This window comes from Manacus vitellinus, unplaced genomic scaffold, assembly GCF_001715985.3.
Source record: "Manacus vitellinus isolate BGI_N305 unplaced genomic scaffold, ASM171598v3 scaffold_7_pilon, whole genome shotgun sequence".
Lineage (NCBI taxonomy): Eukaryota > Metazoa > Chordata > Aves > Passeriformes > Pipridae > Manacus > Manacus vitellinus.
Window position 1 is genome coordinate 21,258,658 of NW_021940813.1, and position 19,565 is coordinate 21,278,222.

Consider the following 19,565-nt stretch of genomic DNA (forward strand, 5'->3'; position numbering starts at 1 on the left):
TAATGTGAGAATGTCTAAATACTGTGTGACTACAGGAAAAGGAAAACTAGAAACAGATGGATAGATAAACACTTTTTTTTTTTCCTCAACAGGGTCATCCAGGGCAGCCAGGACCAAGGGGGAAACCAGGTCATGATGGCTGTAATGGGACAGCAGGTGACCCTGGTGACTCGGGAACTCCCGGACACTCTGGTTTCCCTGGTACCATTGTAAGTAGCTGTCAGTAAGTGAGTACCTGAAACCAAGAACATTGCTGAAGCGAGTTTCATTCACACATTTGTTGGAAGCAAATGGGACATCTCTTAATGGAACTCCCTTTTGACCCAGCAGAGCATTAGTGCTGACTTACCATGGACACACAGCACTGTGCTTAGTCATTAAATTGCAGTCAGGGCCAGAAGGTCTGCTCAAAGCTATACCTGTCACATAGGTCTTGCAGAAAGATTACTTTAGGAAAGCTTGTACAGCTTTAATCAACAGCAATAAAATAATATTGAACTCACAATTCTTGATAAAAGTAACCTTTTCTTCCCTGCCCCATGGTGAAGGTATTGACTTTCCATGGTGATATACATAGGATCATGCTGAGGTGAGCAGTGGGGCTTCTGCTTTTACCAGGGCAGGTGTCTGCCCTGAGAAGCTGCAGCCTCAACTCTAGCTAAGGAGGTGCTACCCTATAATAGCACTCCCAGGTAATGGGGTGTTCCTCCCACAAAATCAGAAATTCTTTTATGTACTGTGAGGCTTTGCACTTCTTTTCTAAACCATAAATTTCAAAAGCTAGGCATAGTCTCTGCCTCTAAACAGTTATATGTTTATGTATACTTACAAAAACGCCAGCAAATATTTTTCATTACTCTTAGCTGTTTATGTGTTAACATATATGATATGAAAGCTTACATTTTGTTTTCTTTTGGTTACCTCCAGGGAGTCCAAGGGCCAAAGGGCCAGAAGGGGGAGCCGTATATAATAGCACCAGAGATCATAAGCCGACACAGGGTATGTCTGTAACTCCTGTGAGTTACTCACGCTCAGTGCAGTTTTTCAAGCAGCTGATGGAGAGTGAATTTTTCTTATACTCTGATGGGCACATCCCAAGAGGCCCCGTTTGATTCTGTGCAGGTTTTGGAAGGCAGCTTCTGCTTTCTCTGGTTGCAGCAGCCTATCTGATATCCAAGGGAAAAAAATCTCCAGTCAGTTATTTGCAAGGAATTCCAGCCTACAAGTGGATTTCAAGGGCACTATAGATGATGTAGTTCAAGTATTACCCTCTTTATTCAATGACTATCTTGTATAATGCATGGCAAAATCCTTCCTTTGCCATAGTTTTGTCCACTGGATGATTACCATTAACATCCTTTCTGAAAAATTTTCATGCAGGAATTGGAGTGACTTAAGGTAAAATATACTTCAATGTTTTCTTTAGTTATTTAGGAAACCCCAAGTATTCCTATGGGTGCTTTTGTTGTGTCTAATCCTTAAAACTTGTTTTGTAATCACTTGTAGCTTTTTCTCATATATAAAGTCTTGTACAATTTGAAGGTATCAGAAAGAGATAAGGGATTATATATGCTGATAGAGTATAAATTGAAACTATTCAAAAGCTACATCTGAGCTGTAGTCAGCACAGAAGTGATCTGCTGACATAGTTTATGTGTATTTTGTGCCAGCAGTGAGTGCCAAAGTAGGGTTTTCTGTTGACATATTTCTAAATTGGCTGTATTTTAATGGAACCTGCTTTTCCTTTTAGAAACTCTTCAAATTTGCACTTGTTAGTAAATAGCAAAGATTAAGGAATGATTAAGTAATGTTTAAGAAATGCTCAAGTGTGTTGGGGCCAAGGATGCATACTCGCACCTGTGTTCATTTCAGAAAGTACTTGGTTCCACAAATTATTCTGTTAACTAAACTCAAATTAACTAGATAGTTAGGATGCTACTCAAAATGATTGAAGGTGTTTGGACTGAATACCGCATTATTTATGGGTGTTGGAAGGTCTTTGCGCTAGAACATTTTTGGATCCGGTTTCCAAAAACATTTCAGCATGTTCTGCAGTTAAAATATGTGGTCACTGAAAACAGTATGTTCTAAATGCTTTTAGTGACTCAGAAGAGAATAAAAATGATTCAGTAATTCCCATGCAACTCATGAAAAATGAGCTTGTACATTTCAGTTAAGGTTATGGCCCTAATTAAGCCACTGGTTAGATGGGATTTCTCAAGGAGGATTTCAGTGTGGTCTGTTGTATATTTCAGCCTTGTAGTTTGGATCCCTAACTTTACCAGCCAACTTTGTACCCTCCTACTGTACTGCATGCAACTACACTATGTCTAGAAAGTACAAAATCTGTGTGGCCCACATTCAGTTATCTCGACATCTGTATGGAATACATCAGTATGTAAGGGTTTGTGTAGCATTGTATGCTATAATTAGTGTTTTCAGTGAGAAAAAAATTAGTGAGTGAGAAAAGGATTCTATTCAATTTTTTATATAGTAGTTATTGTATTTCTTACTTCTTTGTTGTTTTTTGGTTTTTTTCTAGGGGGATCCTGGGGATCCAGGGTTCAATGGTTTTCCAGTAAGTAGTGTTACAGTGAATGTGATAAAGTGTCAACAGTAACTGATATCAGAACAAAATTAGTTGATGGTTGGTGTTTTTTTTATTTAAAGGGACCTCCAGGTACTCTGGGTATTCAAGGACCTGTTGGTCCAAGAGGAGAGCGAGGAAGACCAGTAAGTAAAGATGTATAGTTCCTTTTGCCTGTGTTGTCAAAGGCTTTTGATTGACATTGTATTTCTTTAACCTCCTTGGAAGACCACTATTTGTAAAGATTGTTTAATGCTGCCCAGTCCACACCTCCCTACACTGAGTTATCAAAAATATCAGAACTTGGATATGTTATCTTTTCTGCTCATAAAGGATATGTATATTAGCTCTCTACACTTTCCAGAAGACATTGAATAGTATTTAGAATGCTATTTTATTTTTAAAATATTTTTCAGTAATTTTTTTTCCAAAATCAACATTTAGTTGATTTTGGAAAATAGTTCTTTGGGAAGACTGTGTTCTCTTCAGATATCATTTTCCACATTTCTTATTTCCCTGGTTAATAGTTTTATGGCTGAGAAACAGATGTTCAAATTCAATATATTTCATTTTCTTGAAGCTTCTTTTATTTTCCTGTAAGACAACATTATAGCATTTGTTTTGTCAAAATTCACTTTAGACAAAAACTTTGGACCTGCTTTATACCACTGATTTTAGAGAGGAAAAATTAATTCAGGTCTTCTTACACAGAGCCTCCATAGCTGTTTTCAGGGACATCCCCCTCAAAAAAAAAAAATTTAGGACTAAATCAACAGCATGATAAGCCTTTCCAAAGTTACTTTCCTGAAGTAGCTTGTTTTATCACCTGGAGTAAACTGCACCTTGCCTTTCTCCTCTACTCCTCCTGATGGGAAATCTCTTCAGTCCTTTATTCACTCTTCCTTTAGAGCAAACCCACAAAGTTCATGAGCTTCACACAGGAGCTCATCCTGCAATGACTTACATTTCCAGTGCTCTTTCTTGGATCTTAGGAGTTCTATGAACCATATATTTTCTGAGCCCCATGACTACATCCGTCTGGTTACCATATTGGCAACATCTCTTTTGAATAAAACACATCCAGCTATATTTGCTGCCTCTAAAGCTGTGACCCTCCTTGTGAAAGTGGCCTGGGAGCATTTGAGAGGTCTGAGTTTGCATCATTCCTCATCTCTGTGTCCTGGGTACTGCACAAAGGCAGGTTTGGCTCCCCCAGGTCTCTGCAAGCTCTCCAGGCAGAGCAATACCCTGTGCAGTTTATCTGCCCAGTAGGTTAGGCAATGGCTCACAAACTACTTGACTAACCAAAACTGATTCAAAAGCAAAGGTACATAGCAAGGCAGAGATGCCTAACAAATTCAGGTCTCACCTGAATGTAACTATTTTTTCTTGCAGGTTGGGCTTGATTTTGCATAATGCAGTTAACAACCCCCTTCAGGGCTCAGTAGATGGATAATTCCATCTGCAACTTTCTCTCTGTCATTTGTTCACCATCTTCTCTGAACAACTCATGGCTCTTATTCACCGCACCTTTCCTACTCTTGACAGAGTTTTTAATGTGTAGAGCCTTTTGGAGCCTGTTAACTAACATAGTTAACAAGGCAAGTCTCTCCAATTAACAGCTTTCCAACTGCTTGTAAGCCTCTAGCAGATTTATTTCCTGTTTCAGTTTAGTTTCCACCATCTTCCTTTGATTTCATTCTGTACAATCCCAAATAAGTAATCTGGGATGCATATGGTAGTTCAACCCCCTTTACAGACTGATGCCATACCAAGACACCAGTCTCGTGAAGCACTTAAAGATGTGCTTAACTTTACTGACCTTAAAACGTTACTAAGTCAGCATCCAAAAGCATAAGTTCTTACTACTTGATGTAAAACCAGGTTTTCATTAGGTCTAAGCTGGTGAAATGTTATTCTGTTCAGAAAGATTACAGTGACCTAGGAGGGTATTTTTCAGAACAGTAACTACAACTAATATAGTGAGGATAACACATGGAATGCCAAGGAATACACTGCCTACTAAATATGTACTTATGCTTCAGGCAGAAAATAACTAACCTCCTGCAGGCATTGATTAGAAAGCAACAAGTAACTTGCTCTCCCCTATTGTGTTTCCCCAGGGACGACCAGGGCCCCCAGGACCACCAGGACCACAAGTAAGTCTTTCTGTCAAAGTAGTTAATGTTGATTTTGTGTTGCTGAGATTATCCAAGACCCACTTGAAGGCGGTAAAATAAAGAACCACAGGCTGCACCGAAGACTGTGTAGCACAAGACCTTCTGTTTTGTCTGCATACCATGAAAAGTTAATCTTACATTGGGATTGCCTACCCTGAAAAGATTAAACCAGTTCTAGAGCCAGATTTAATTTGCTATTGTAGTCACAGTAGCTTCCCACAAACAGACAATCCTTGCAGTCTTGACAATAGTCAATTATATCTCTGTGGAAAAAATACTGGAGTTCATGTTCCAGCCCACTTAGGTTTTTTATTTAGCATTCAGTGCCATTAAAAATCTTGCAAAAGAAATGCTTGAACTTTTTACAATGTTGCTCCATGGGTGACTCAAAGTCTGTTGTAAGAAGAGTTATCTTTCTGAAAGTTTAGGTCTATAAAAATACTTCTAAATCTATAAAAATATTTTGAGGTAAACCTAGACGATTATTTGATTGCGGTTCTTCAGTGGTGTCCTACAGACGTGTAAGCCTGAAAAGATCTTTAACCATGTTTAAATTTGAATTTTAGGTTCCAAAACTGAGTTGTACAGTTGTTAAATTTTGACCTGTTGTTTTTGCAGGGTAACAGGGGCCTTGGCTTCTATGGAGAAAAAGGTGAACAGGTAAAGGAAAACTAATGAATTAATATCACTACTAAAGGACAGGTTGGTGTTACCTGCTATTTATAAAGGAACCTATTTTAGATTTGCAATTGCATTATGTAATTATAGGAGAAAAATCAAAGTATAGCTTTGATAGTATTTATAACTTTGATAGTAATTATCCATAAGGAATGTCATAGCTGAATCAACTTCTGTATGTCTAGATCTATCTGTGCTGTCATTTACACCGACACAGAGGTAACACTTCTGAAATTTATAAGGCCAGGCCACTTTATAGAAAGTGATAATCTTTACTATTATTCTGGAAACATACAGAGCAAGAGCAAGGATTGCTATATGTTAACCCAGCACCAAATAAATTTATCTTGCCATCAATTTATTTGTTAGGTTGTATATGGTTTAGAACCATACTCCTAGCAGGGGCAAATCTGTATTGCTCCTTTTTTTGCAGTTTAATGACCCTGTGCTGATCAACAGCTTGATAAGGTATTATAACCATTAGTCAACGTGCCTTCATGCTTTTCCTGCAGGGCCCCCCAGGTCCTCCAGGTCCACCTGGGCTTCCTACAAGAGAACTGATGGGTGTCCCCTCTGACAAACACAAGGTAACTAGAGAGTATTCCAATGAAATAAACAAGAAACTAAGAGCACTGCAGTACCAAAGCTAAAATATTGTACAAATGTGTTTTTACATATAGAACTTTGAAGACTTTAGTATATCAAAAGAGAAATCTGCTACTTTTCCACAACTTGGATCATAAAGTATTTATTGAAACTATGGTGGCTAAAGTAATTCAGAAAGTACTTCTCAAGTCTAGAGGTGCCTTAGGCAAACGTGTTCTTTTTGTTTAAGTATCCAACTACTGGCCATCACTCACATCTGATTTTACAGGGAGAAATACCTCCTGAGAAATCATTGCTGTGTTTGTTTTTATAACTTACCTATGTGGTGCAGATGTTTGTATACTCAGAATTAATGCTTGTTCATATGTATCGGGGAAACCCTCAACAGGAAGATGAGTTTATTCTCATTTGTTGCTTCTTGCTGGGAGAACAGATACTCATATCCCGTATGTGTATATTCTGTATCAGACACCAACCTCCAAACCAGTAATTTTTCATCCCGAATTTGAAGTCAGAAAGTTTATGTGGCTCATGCAGTTTCTTCAGTAAGATGAGTAAATTGGAATGATACTGAGAGATCTAAAAATGCTTTTAACACTCTGCAGTCTGCATTAAGTTACATACGTGTTGGGATTTCCATGACTGAGCAGAGATGTCTGCACGTGAGCTACTTACCTGGAGAGCTGTTATATTCAATGGAGATGTAATCAGTGTAGTGAATAGACTTTAGGCTATGATTTGTCTCATCCTAACGGAGCTCTTGATCAAATAATTCGTAGATAATCAGTAGGTAAAAATGGGAGAATGCATTTTTTCACAGGCAGTACTTAGGCACTCACCACCCAGACACCTCACAAATATGCCTGGAAACAGCCAGGTATTCACACTCCTAGACACCTTTCCAGAAAAATTATCAAATATTTTTTTAACAAGCAACTTCAAAAACTTGTTATGAAAACATGTTTTTCATATGACTAGTATATAAATAAAGAACTGCACAAAAGTATTTTTTTTTCTCTCAATAAATATTTGGCATTTTGTGTTGTATAAAAGTTACTAAAATGTAAACAGGAATGCCCAACATATCTGAATATTTTTTCTTTTTTGTTAGGGTGAAAGAGGAGACCCTGGACCAAAAGGAGAAGCTGGAATTCCAGTAAGTCAAGTGGAGAAGAATGAAGATAAATAAAAATATTGGAGTTAATACTGGTGCACTCTTCATTGAAGTGATGCAATACAGATATGGAGCAATATAAATATGGAGCAATATCGATATGTTAAAAGCAGAGACACCAGTTTTAATGCTTTAGAAAAACTGAACCACTTGATGTGTAATAACTCCACAGCACAATCAGTTGTTCTCTTACTGGTGTACCAAAATAAGATTTCCCTCACACACCTTCAATTTAGTTTTAAATATTAATAAATCTTTTTACTTACTCTTCTGATCTACGTTTTAAAGTTTCACTAGATTTCAATAATTAAGAATACATGGAATATTTTTTTAATCCTTTTTAGTCTACTCTCCAATACCTACAGAATTTTGGTCCCTTGAGTCTTTAGATCTGTTGAGTAAATGGACAGTAATCTTATATGTTGCTGTATTGTGCAGAGCTGTCAACCAGGCTTGACTGAACATGGTTTAGTTATAACTCACAGGGAACCTCTAGACTGACTAAATAGCTTTGCCATTGAGTGGTTCCTTTTGACTTCCCAGAATGGTTTAAAATACAGTCTTTACCAATAAGGGATGCCTCAGTGAGCATTTTGCATAGCTTGATTTTCTCAGATGGTCTGGTCAGCAGCTCCATGAGGTTATGGGAGAAAGTCACAGTGTGAGCTCTGATGCCCTCTGTGTGCAATTGCTAGCCAGTTCTTCAGCTGCTGGTCATATTTTACACATGTAGGGTTTTTTTTGCTCATTAGGAAAACTGGAGATTATATGCTGATGTAGCAAAAGGTGATATGTGTTTCCCCCTTTTTTTTTTATTTTGTTTTTTGGACAGTTGAGTGGATAGCAGTATGCCTATGTTTGCCCAATAGTTCTCTGAAGCTACAGTTTGGGCATAAGCTAAGTTGCTTAATTGGTTGTATAGCTGCATAATTACTTTGGCCCTTCTTCAGAATTGCAGCTACAGAAGAAATAAAGGAGATGATAGGCAGGAAATACTGTCCTTTCCCTAATGGCCTACTCCTGCTATTGTAACATGTTACATTTAATTTTAAGGACAACAGTTCTTTCACATGCAGCTATTATTAGATCCTCCGTGTGTTACAGTGATGCTTTCTTCCTGTTTAGGTTCCATAAAACAGCATTGCCATTTTTTTGCACTTAATGAAGAAATATGTTGAACTGACTTGCAATGTTTCCTAGGGTGTACTTCTCTATGCTCCTGAAAAAGGTGAAGAAGGAGTAATAGGCTTCCCAGGACAAAGGGTGAGTCACTTATTAAAATTCACCCAGCTGAATGTGCAAATCCAAGCTGACAGTTTGCCTTCTGAACAAAACATGGATTAACAAATGATAGAAATTATAGCTCTTCACCCCACCGGGTTTGACCAGCTCAGAACTGCCTGGTACAGGAAAGTGAAAAGGCCAGTTTGAAATGGTAGTGGGAGGAGGGCCCCACAGGACTCACAGGAATGCCTGTGCATCTCTTACTTAAAGCTGTGCTCACTAGCCACAGCTACTGTCCTTGTCCTCAGCACAGAGTGTATTTCACTGTTTCCATCTGAGCTGTCTTCAGCCATGGTTAGCAAGCATGAGTTTGACTCCACTTACTTGTGACCCCGTGAAACAAAACCTAATTTAAATCCTACCTTGTAGCATCTATAAATGCTTGTTTTGGGGTAGTGTTTCTGAAGTGCTTAAACAGAGTGAGAACAGTATTTAGCATACATTTTACAAAAATTGGTCATCTTTGAATTCTTCATGGTCAATTTACAATGTATTGATTAAGAGAGAAGAAATCAAATACCAGATTAGATTTCAGACCTGTTCTGTTTGCACTGTACAAAAATCCCATTGAAAACATACCTGAACTGTGACTGTTAGTGTTAGTTTCAAGGTGTCAGATGTATTTTATCTAAGAAATAATAATGGTTCTTAGCCTTGAGGATGTTAGGATGTCACTCTATATTGCTTTTTTTTTTTTTACCTTCATAGGGACTGCCTGGCATCAATGGTTTTCCAGGACTCAGTGGAGAAAGAGTAAGTATTTCATATAAGACTGTTGTTTCCAACACATATGTAGACAATCTGTCTGAAAAGTAAACTGTAGAGGACAAATTCTGCCTGTGATTACACTATCTGTAGTCTAACAAATATTGTCTGGATTCATCCATCATTGTAATTTTGGGTCAGTTATTTTTCTCATCAGTGAGAAGAAAAAAGCACACCCTATAATTAAAGTCTGGTTTTGCTTAACCCATGAGAATCTTTTAGGAGCACTAAGGAGACGTGTCATTTTCTTTGTTCCCATTACTGTGACTATGATTTCTGTAACTTTCTTCCTACAAGCAGAAACTTACTTTTTGAATGGCTCTCTGCAGATGTGGTTGAGATAGTTATCTTGAATATCACAAAAGAAGAGATGGAAACTGATAAATATACCAGTTAAATCTCTGTCCCCATGGAAACGCACCCAAATATTTGAAATAGCATTCTGTGAGACAGAGAGGAGCTCATACTTTCTGTTTGGTCTCAGAAAAAGGCTTGTTTAGTCAGCATTAGGAATTACTTCTATGAGGTAAATAGCTGTGGGATGCATGACTTTTCCATGTTTTGACATCTTTAGTTGTTTAAGGATTTGTCCTGCCATCAAGGCATAACAATAATAACATGAAACACATGAGACATGAAAGTACATGAAATCTGAAAAATAACATTTGCATAGCTGTGCAGTCCCATGGCAAAACCCGGAGGTGTGGAAGTAAATTTGCTATTCGTAATACATACATGGAGAGACTGATGCAAAACCCATTAAAGCCCACTGGTTAACCTTAACATAGGTTTATGCTCCAGTCAGATGTGGTCAGTGGTTGCCTCTTACTGAGGATGAATCTTGGCAACCATTTTAGAAAAAAGTACATTGGTTTAGATGGAGTATCATTGTATAATGTGTATGTGAGAGAGGACACCCTACTCTAGGTGCTATTCACAGCAACCTCCTTGTTGCTGATTTTTGAGTGATTTGATTTTTAAGAAAGAAAGAAGGATGTTTCAGTCCTGCCAGCACACAGATGAAGTCGCAGTTAATTAGGAAGCTGCTGGCTTCACTTTTAGACCACCAGCTCCACCTAGTGTAAAGAGATTTTACACCATACTCAAGAGGCTGCTTTTGGAATGGTATGATGTATAGTTGCCATTGGAAAGCTCTCTGAAATGTGTGGGCCAGTTCGTGGCTTCTTGCTGAGAGCTGTGGTACTTGTAGTGCTTTGAAACTGCTTTGAAAGTGATTTACAGAGCTCATTATTAATATTCAAGTTCTATTTAAGAGCTGTACGCACTGTGAAACTTGGGAGATGCTGAATTTTAAAAAAGCTGACTAATAATCTAATTATAAATGTGAATTATACAAAACTACTGGCTTGAGCAAAACCGTGTTAATTGATATCAGTTGTTGATCTGGCCACTCTTTTCTATTGACATCAGTCTCTTTCCAGAGTACTTATGAACATTTTCTGTAGGGAGCAAAAGTTGTCAAAGAGCTGAATAAAGCACACAGAAGAGATCATCTCATCTATATCAGCATCTCTGAAATCCACACTCTTCCCTATTCACCCCCATCAGCTGAAATACATTCTCATGTGATAAGATATACCATATTTTACCATACGTGTTTTAATCAATGTGATTTGGAATTCAAACCTTTTAAAAGAATGAAGTGGGCAGGACTTAAATATTATAACATTTACTGGGGTGGAGATGGAAAATTTTCTCTAGGATATGGCATGCCCATAGTGGGTTCGGTGAAGGTATCTTCAGGCTTGGTCCTGGGTTCTCATTCAGTCAGGGAACCCTTCTATAGCCAAACAACCCCCAGTCACACTGAAAAGTGCAAAAAGGACCTGTGCACTTCAATGCTATTTCATTGCTCACTGTTTACATTCCAGTGAAAATATGTCCACTTGTAATGATTCTGACTTGTTTAGCCTTCTTGCAGCAGGCTGGTATGTTCTGGCTACCTGGCACATGTGTGTCCGGGTCAGCCGGACACTGAGTGTTCCCTTTCTCCTCCATCCTGCAGTGTCCATGGAACAGTGTGAGTGTAGGTGCTCTTTCCACCTGCACTGCTACCAGGGGCAGCAGACCCTTCGGCACAGCAGGTACCTCTGGCCTTTGGCAAGAGTTAGGATTGGTCCAAGAGGTGGAACATCAAAACTCAAGGAGTCTTAATAGTGTTACCCAAATTACTATACCCAGGGAGACAATCTGCTGAGCTCTGCTGCCCAGTTTTCACACTGACATCAGAGGAAGCCAACTGCTACAGTCAAAAGTTTTAGTATCTCTCTGATAAGGGAGATAAGTCAACCATTTTTATGTGTATTACAGGGTTTTCCAGGATTTGATGGTCCACCTGGTGGCTTTGGTCCTAGGGGAAGCAAGGTACCACTTTATTTTTATTTGCCCGAAGCAATAAACCAGATGTCATTTTGCTTTCTTTTCTATTCTATAATGTAGCAGCAATTTTCTTTGTTGTCACAGTAGGACGGTTATTTGAAATCTCTAAGGTTTCTTAAATGTCACATTACTGCCTTTGAAAGCTTGTTTCTTTATGTTTCATGTGCATACCTTTCCATTTTAAAAGAAATTCTCTAGAATATGTGCTTAGGTGTGATACTTCAACTTCTGTTAATAGGGGGAGCCTGGCGAGATGGGTCCTCCAGGACCAGATTCCTATTTTCCTTCCCGCATCCCAAGGAAAGGTTTGTCTTCTTTGCTTAGATTATTTATCTTAGCTTTGTTTTACTACTTTCTGCATAGATCAAAAGCATGACATTCTGACAATTCAACTCATAAAACACCCTGTGTTTTGCTGAAGTGTTCCAGAAGCGATAATTGTCTTCTGAGAGAGTGCCCTAATCACCTTTTTACAGGCAGGTGACTTCTTTGTCTATTCTGCTGAAACTGGATTGCTATACAGAAGGCATCCATGCATGCCTGTATCCACAGAGAAGAAAAAAGCAAAAAAGCATGTGACTTTGTTGTCCAGTGAAAGGAAGAATGGGAGAGTCTGTCTTCTGCATCCTGTTTCAGAGACTCTGGAAAAAGTGCAGTAATGACAGCACAGCAGAGACCATTCTTATCATCTAGTATTTAGAAAGAAAGAAAAAAACCCACACATTAAAAAAGCCTTGAGGAATAGAAGAAGATTTTTTTTTACTTTTTTAAATTGACAAATTTCCTTTGTGATCTTTTCACTAAACTTGTTGCACCCAACATCAGCTGCTCTGCAGAGCTGGGGTTGCCAGATAGAAACACGTAGAAGGTGATAGCAGTTTGCCAAGGCCAAAACTATGCAAAGGAAGGTGCCAGCAAACAGCAAGAGTGATCACATGCCATTGACCCAGCCTTTGTCCTCATGCCATTGTCATGCCTCATACTAGTCTTGCTGAAAGCCAGAGAGACTAGCAATGAATGTTTCCCTGCCTCCCAGAGAAAGGGGGCAAGAGGCCCAAAACAGTGGTCAAATCATCCTGAATACCCTGCAGGCTTTTAGGAGCAGGAGAGACTGTGTAGAGAGAGGAAGAAGCAGGGAGGGGGCTGGACACACCATATGTCCTCTAGTATCACTGACCTTTAACAAGAGCATGATTCTTTCTGCAAGCAATAGCTGGGCCCAGGCAGATGCTCTTGGTATTGGGAAGCAAAGGAAAGCTCACATATTGCACATCTGTTACAATGGCAACTTCCTGTAGGAAAAGGAAGGGCTCTCCTCAGAGAGGTGGTCTTCTGTGCTTCCCTGGACCAATGTAGCTCTAGCTGCATATTAGTAAATGCTGAGAGATTCTGTCCTTCTTGGTCTTGGTAGCTCCACACCGTTCCTGTCATTCCATTTCTAAAGCTACTTTTTAGAAACTATTGTAAACTCTAATACTCTGAAGCCCTTGAAGTTCCTAATGTTTGGTTTTTAATGAACAGCAGCATCACACTAACATGTTTTGTGGAACTGGGGATGTCTTTCAGGTGCAAGAGGTGATCCAGGCTTCCCAGGTGTTTCTGGAACACCAGGAGACCGAGGAGAGGAGGGAGATCGTGGGTTGCCTGGTCTCCCTGGATTCTCTGATGGTAATATCCCAGCAACACATGTTCCAACACCTTAACATTATAATGAGTTTTAACTGATACAGAGTCAGGATATGGGAAATATATATGCAGACCATGGAATATGCAGTGCAGAGTGGTAGATAATAACTGTGGGGGCAAAAAATGAAAGAGTCATTCCTTCAGCCCTTCAGCTCTAGCAAAACAACTGAAATAGAGATGATGACAGAGCCTTGCTTCAGTAACTACTATTGAATTGCTCAAGTGAAAAGTGCAGTTACCTTTTTTGTTCCATGCTAAATAGCTGCATTTTTTCTTGCACATTAGATGCAGTTGTATGAACTTTCTCTTCTATTACATTACAACTCTTTGAGCAGCATTGTTAAGAAATTTTTCTGAACTTCTTCCCTGGTTCTTTTTCAGCGGATGGGGATAAGCCAGGCTTACCTGGAGAAATGGGACCAAAAGGTGAAAAAGGTGAAAGAGGATCTCCTGCTTATTATGCGGGCCCACCTGGGCTTCCGGGTAAGGATGGCTCACCAGGACTCCGTGGTCCACCCGGTCCCGCTGGAGCCCCTGGTAAGTGCATGAAGAGAGATGCTGAGAACTCACAGGACCATCTTTGCTTATTTTAAAGATAGCTGTTGTCAAGGCAAAGTGAGATCGTAGATTGACAGAATGAAGCTAAATGAGCAGTGGGGAGGTGTGGTGAGTTGACCTTGGCTGGACGCCAGGTCCCCACCCAACTGCTCCATCACTCCCCTTCTCGGCCAGACAGGGGACAGAGTAAGGTGGAAAAACAACTCGTGGGTTGGGATAAGGCAGTTTATTACAGCAAAAGCAAGGCAGAAGCTTGTCCGCGCAAAAACAAAGAATAGCAGGGTTTATTCTCTACTTGCCATGAGCAGCAATGATTGTCCACCTCCGAGAAACAGGGCTTTGGTACGTGTGACAGTTCCTCAGCAGGCAGCCATTGGAGACAATGAATGCCCCCCCTCCTGCTCTGTGCCTTAGTTTTTATATCTGAGCTGACATCATATGGTATGGAATATCCCGTTGGCCAGTTTGGGTCAGCTGGCCTACTTGTGTCCCCACCCAGGATCTTGCCCTCAGTTGAGGAAGGAATGTTACAGAGCTGATGCTGTGCTCTGCAGTAGCCAAAACACCGGTGTGTTATCAACACCCTTCTATCTACCGCTGCAAAGCACAGCACTGTGAGGGCTACTGTGGGGAAATGAACTCCAGCTCAGCCAGACCCAATAGAGGAGGACACACAGTAAAGTCTTGTATGCTCATCAATGAAGAAAAGGTTTGCATGGGTTTTAGACACTCTTGACAACACTTGGAAGAAGGTCTGTTTTGGGCTGGGGGAGGGATCAGGGAGGGTCTGAAAGAGTTGGATTTCTTCCTTATCCTGGAGTAGAGAAAACTAGGGGGAATCTTACTGCTCTCTTCCCCTACCTCTTGGGAGGTCATTGGGAAAATGCTTCACTGAGGAGCAGTGCAAGAGCAGGACTGGAGAAAAGGATATACAGGAGATGATCCAGAGATGGCTGTTTGTGCTAATGCAAAGTAGGTTGGGCTGAGTGAGAGAAGCAAAGGAATTCAGGGTGAGAGAGAGTAAAGAATGGTAAGGATCATCTGCCACAGCAGATGGAGGTTAGGGAGAATGGGTGTGAGGAGCTGTGAGAAGATTAAAAGAGGAAGAGAGAGTGGGGTACATCACAACAGGCTGGGTTAGACAATAAGTGACATTAGGGGAAAAAGAAAGGGGCAGGTGCAGTGTAGCTCAAAGAAATAGGAAGGAAAGAGAACAGTAAATCTACAATAGATTAATTCATATTTTTATTTGATTAAATTTCTAGGTCCTCTCTATGGATTAAAAGGACAGGAAGGAATGCCAGGCAGATTTGGTACACAAGGTTTCCCTGGGCCAAGGGGACGAAAAGGACCTAAAGGTAGGTTATAACAAATAACACAATAGATGATCTGCTGTTATGCATTATGTAAAGCTCACACTGTATTCAGTCTGAGTTTATTGAACTTTGACATGCATGGGGACTGATGAATTTGATTTGGGGCTAACACAACAAAGAAACAATGTGTTTGCTTCTTGTAAGGAATAAGAAAAAAAAAAGTACTTTTCTCAAGTATTTGAGAAACTACTCAAGTATTCTCAAGTCTATATATAAAATGGTTACAGCTGCACATCTATTTGTTGTGACAGAGCATTCTTTCTTCTCTCTCCAATCCTTTCCTTAGGCGAAGAAGGGGATTGCACTGCATGCCTTTTGGGTGAGGAACTCAGAAGGGGCTCTACTGGCCCCCCTGGCCCTCCTGGCTTTCCAGGAACCCCTGGCCAGCCGGGGAGGAAAGGAGAACCTGGTGATCAAGGACCACATGGTCTTCCTGGCTACCCTGGAGCAAAAGTGAGATAGTTGTTTATTTATTGCTTAGTTTTATATGCCCACTAGAAGAAAAGAAGGGGAAAAAAAGAGCCCAAACTATTCTCCATGTTAAAACAATGAAAAGTACAATTTATTTCTTTCTTTGCCCCTTCAATAGTTCTCAGGTTGCTATCTACAAAATACCAAAAGCCAAAAAATTGCTGGTACAGAAGTGAAAATAGGATGCTTTGGGAAGTGAAAATAGAATGCTTTGGGAAAAGCAAATCATTTCCACATAATCCAAAGTCCACTTTCTGTTTGAACAAAGAAGAACCCTTTCAAGCATCTGTAGTACTGAGTGTGAAAAATTAGAAGCAGCCATAAAACATTTTGATAACACCTGTGTGCTAAATTGCATCATACTGAATATTGAAACCTTGAAAACAAAAAAATAGCTATGTAAAGATCATACTATTAATGTAGTGTTACTGCTGAAGGTTTCTGCAGGTATGTAGTCAGTGAAATGATTCAGTGTTATTTTAAGTTCCTGAGATTTCTTTCGGCCTGAAAAAGATCAATGTCCAGAAGAAACATCTTTACCATGGAGTACAGATGTGGCTTCACTGACCATTAAAATTCAGTTTTCAAAAATGGCCCAGGTAAAGCAGGATGCTTATACTCAATTCTGATCTCCCCCTTTAGACTAACAGAAGTGCAAACCTGTATCGTTGAGATGATCTGCAGCTGAGATGCAGGTTCCACACATGCTTTTCACCCAGAATGTCACTAAAAAGCAGAGATGCAAAAGACACACTTTTAAATAATGTATGGCACAGGAATATTTTAAACAAAAAATAAATTTATCAGGTACATCTCTTTCATTCAGTGTCTGCCCTGGAATTCAGTAAGAGGTGGCTAAGGACAACCTAATGTGCACAGCTTATATTTTAATGAGCATGAGTGTAATTGAACTAAAGCTAACTGGCAGAGAATAGTCAATGGTAAATGAGTCTGTAACCTTTGGGTCTTGGCACCTACCATGGGTTTGGTCCTGTGGTTGCAAGGCACTTGGCCTGCAGCTGGCAACATGACTTTCAGATGGGCTGTTCAGGAGGAGGTTTCTCGATTATGCCAAGGACTCAGGAATGCCAGAGACTGGTCTTTAGCTTCACCACAGTTTGCCTTTGCAAGAGAGAAAGTCTCCATTGCAGATTTTCAATGCATGGCTAGGCAAGGTCCTGAGCAACCTGCTCTATCTCCAAGTCCTAGGTTGGACCAGGGACCTCCAGCCCTTCCAAAACCTTCCCACAGGTCTGTGATTTGGGGCAGGTCATTTAATCCTTCTGTGCCCAAGTTCCTGTCTCTGGTAAATAAAGATGGTGCTACTTTTCAGCTCCAAAACAGTGTTTGAACCACAGTCCACTGCCAGCTGTGAGGCTGTCCTCATTGGTAGTGGTGCACAGGAGGAGTTGTATGTCAGTGTAACCTTGAGTGTTGTTTCCAAAGTGCCAAAGAGTTGCTTACAGCATTTGCTTTGGTGGCTAACACTGAGTAATTTACCACGTTTTCTCCAGTGCAATTCTGCAGATGCAGTCACCTGCAGGACTCTAGCTCATGGAAACACACAGGTGTCCCAGTCCATCCTCATGCAGAAGCTCCCCTACCATGCCACAGAGACCCTGGTCCTAGTTAGAATATATTAATAAAGATTCTGTACAAGAATGGGATTACTGAAGAGGAAATCATTCACGGAAAGTAATGGGAAAGAAGTAAAATTTAAGGAGAATTCTTTTTTTAAGCAGGACACTGGAAATGCAAATCTTGATAATTATTTCTTAAGCAGTTCTGGTTTGTTTCATTTTTTTTAATGCATGTAACACCAGGGGTTTTCGGGTCCAGCTGGATTTCCTGGACGGAAAGGAGAAAAGGGAGATTCTTTACATATAACTACTAAAGGTAGAGTAAAAATTTATATCATATGTATTTTCCTATTATTTATACCTTTAATTAGAGATTGGTCTAACAATGCAAGGCCTTCTTTAGGCACCAAAGGAATCCGAGGAGATCCCGGGCTGCCTGGTATCAGAGGTGGAGATGGTTTCCCAGGCAGAGATGGATTAGATGGCTTACCAGGACAGCCTGGCCTTCCGGTAAGCAGTAAATACAGCTAAATCATTTCCACCACACCCAATTATTAATGTATTTAATTCTGAGGGATTACGATCACCAGGCTATCCTTCTCTCACAGATAATGATGCACAATTAGACTGGCTTTGCTAGTTATCAATATTTCAAAAATCAAGTTTTCTCTCAAGAGTTTTTAGAACAATCTTGCACTTTAATTTCCATTGCATTTAAACAACTGTGTAGTACTGTATAACTCATTTAGGCCATCTTGTTATTACTGGTTAATTTGTGGTAATTAGTGATTTATTAGTGACTCCTTCTAGCATTGTCTAAGAGAGATTCTCTGTGACTGAACTTCAACAGCTTTGGTTCAACCCAGTTAAAGAAAAGCAAAATTTGCTGCAATTGTATGGTCTTAAAATGTACATTGTGTCATCATATATATATACTTGATAGCAACTGTAGCCATCTAGAAGTTAGATATTTAGTCTTTGTTCATTTTCTAAGCTCCTTCTGTAGGCAAAAGTTAAATACCTCACAAGAGGAATTCATCTTGCCCGTCATAAATGCTGTTTTTAACCATTGGGATGCTCTTACATCGTATTTTAAAACGGGAAAGAGCTGTATTGTGCACTCTGGACCATAGTGCTTTTTACTACCAGTAAAGGTGGTACTTTATATTACTTCTGAGGATGGAATGGTTTTCTCTAATGATGTTCATAAGATATTGATTCAATAGTGTAGAAATGTCACTAGAGGAAGAGACAAAGTCTGCCTTTTTGGGTGCATTTTTATGTCAGTTTTTCTCAGAAGTAAATGCCAGAACAGAACATTTCTGGCAATGCTTGTTGTCTCCCTAAACCCACTTACAGCTTTTCAGAAAGGACCATGAGCCTTTCCACAGCACTGATTCATTTTACCCAAGTGGTGTTCATGGGCCAGCGTTTTTAGGGAAATATTCCTTCAAGGAGTGCTTCTCTCATGCCTTTTCAGCTGTGAGGTCTACATTAAAGTCAGATTGTTTCAAAAATACTTTATTTGCAATGTTGATTTAGAGAGCTGGGATGCAACACTTGAGAAATTACTGCCTAGAAGATACTATTCATGAGATTAGTTCAACTGTTTGAGTTGTGTTTGTTTCTCAGCAAAGTCAGGAGTGACCACCTCTGTTCACTTCCCGCAGGGTGATGGTATCAGAGGTTTCCCTGGTGATCCTGGTTATCCAGGTGAATTAGGCCCAAAGGGCTTTCCAGGAGAAGCAGGCCTGCCAGGTGAAGGATTTCCTGGTCCAAAAGGGTTCCGGGGTCCTCCAGGTGACCAAGGACAAGATGGAAACCCAGGACCTCCAGGTCTGCCTGGTCTGCCAGGAGAGCCTGGCCAGCTAGGTAAGAGACATCTCCCTGTCTTAGATCAGAGCCATAGGACATCCTCGCTGAATTCCATGCAGCATTTGTACAGCACACTGTTGAAAAAGTAGAGCTTGGTGGGGGTTATGTGGGGGGAAAGGGATTGCTCGTATTGTCCAGAAATCTTAAAGAAGGAGATACTTCAGAAGTCCCAGTAGTTTCATGTCAGGTATTGAAATAGGGTGAATGAATGTGTTAGTGCCAGCAAGCAACAGCTTTCAGGTTTCAAGCAGTTAGAGGCAATGGAGCAATGTCCTGCCACTGGAATACTCACAGATGGTTTTCTCTGATCTTTTCTGTCCAACATAATCTTTTAATTGATCAGAG

The 19,565-nt window shown here is 40.0% G+C and overlaps 1 protein-coding gene across 1 annotated transcript in view; it reads left to right on the top strand.

Moving 5' to 3' along the window:
* The window catches only part of COL4A2 (collagen type IV alpha 2 chain), a 143,972-nt gene that overhangs the window by 93,710 nt on the left and 30,697 nt on the right, over positions 1–19,565 (top strand). The window contains exons 6-24 of the mRNA XM_018084110.2: positions 93–209; positions 928–999; positions 2,543–2,578; positions 2,671–2,733; positions 4,711–4,746; positions 5,386–5,427; positions 5,958–6,032; positions 7,163–7,207; positions 8,426–8,488; positions 9,218–9,262; positions 11,606–11,659; positions 11,913–11,979; positions 13,241–13,342; positions 13,742–13,897; positions 15,184–15,276; positions 15,581–15,747; positions 17,589–17,661; positions 17,749–17,855; positions 19,016–19,217. Of these exons, the coding sequence (XP_017939599.1) occupies positions 93–209; positions 928–999; positions 2,543–2,578; positions 2,671–2,733; positions 4,711–4,746; positions 5,386–5,427; positions 5,958–6,032; positions 7,163–7,207; positions 8,426–8,488; positions 9,218–9,262; positions 11,606–11,659; positions 11,913–11,979; positions 13,241–13,342; positions 13,742–13,897; positions 15,184–15,276; positions 15,581–15,747; positions 17,589–17,661; positions 17,749–17,855; positions 19,016–19,217 (1,615 nt within the window). The remainder of the gene's footprint in view (positions 1–92; positions 210–927; positions 1,000–2,542; positions 2,579–2,670; positions 2,734–4,710; positions 4,747–5,385; positions 5,428–5,957; positions 6,033–7,162; positions 7,208–8,425; positions 8,489–9,217; positions 9,263–11,605; positions 11,660–11,912; positions 11,980–13,240; positions 13,343–13,741; positions 13,898–15,183; positions 15,277–15,580; positions 15,748–17,588; positions 17,662–17,748; positions 17,856–19,015; positions 19,218–19,565) is intronic.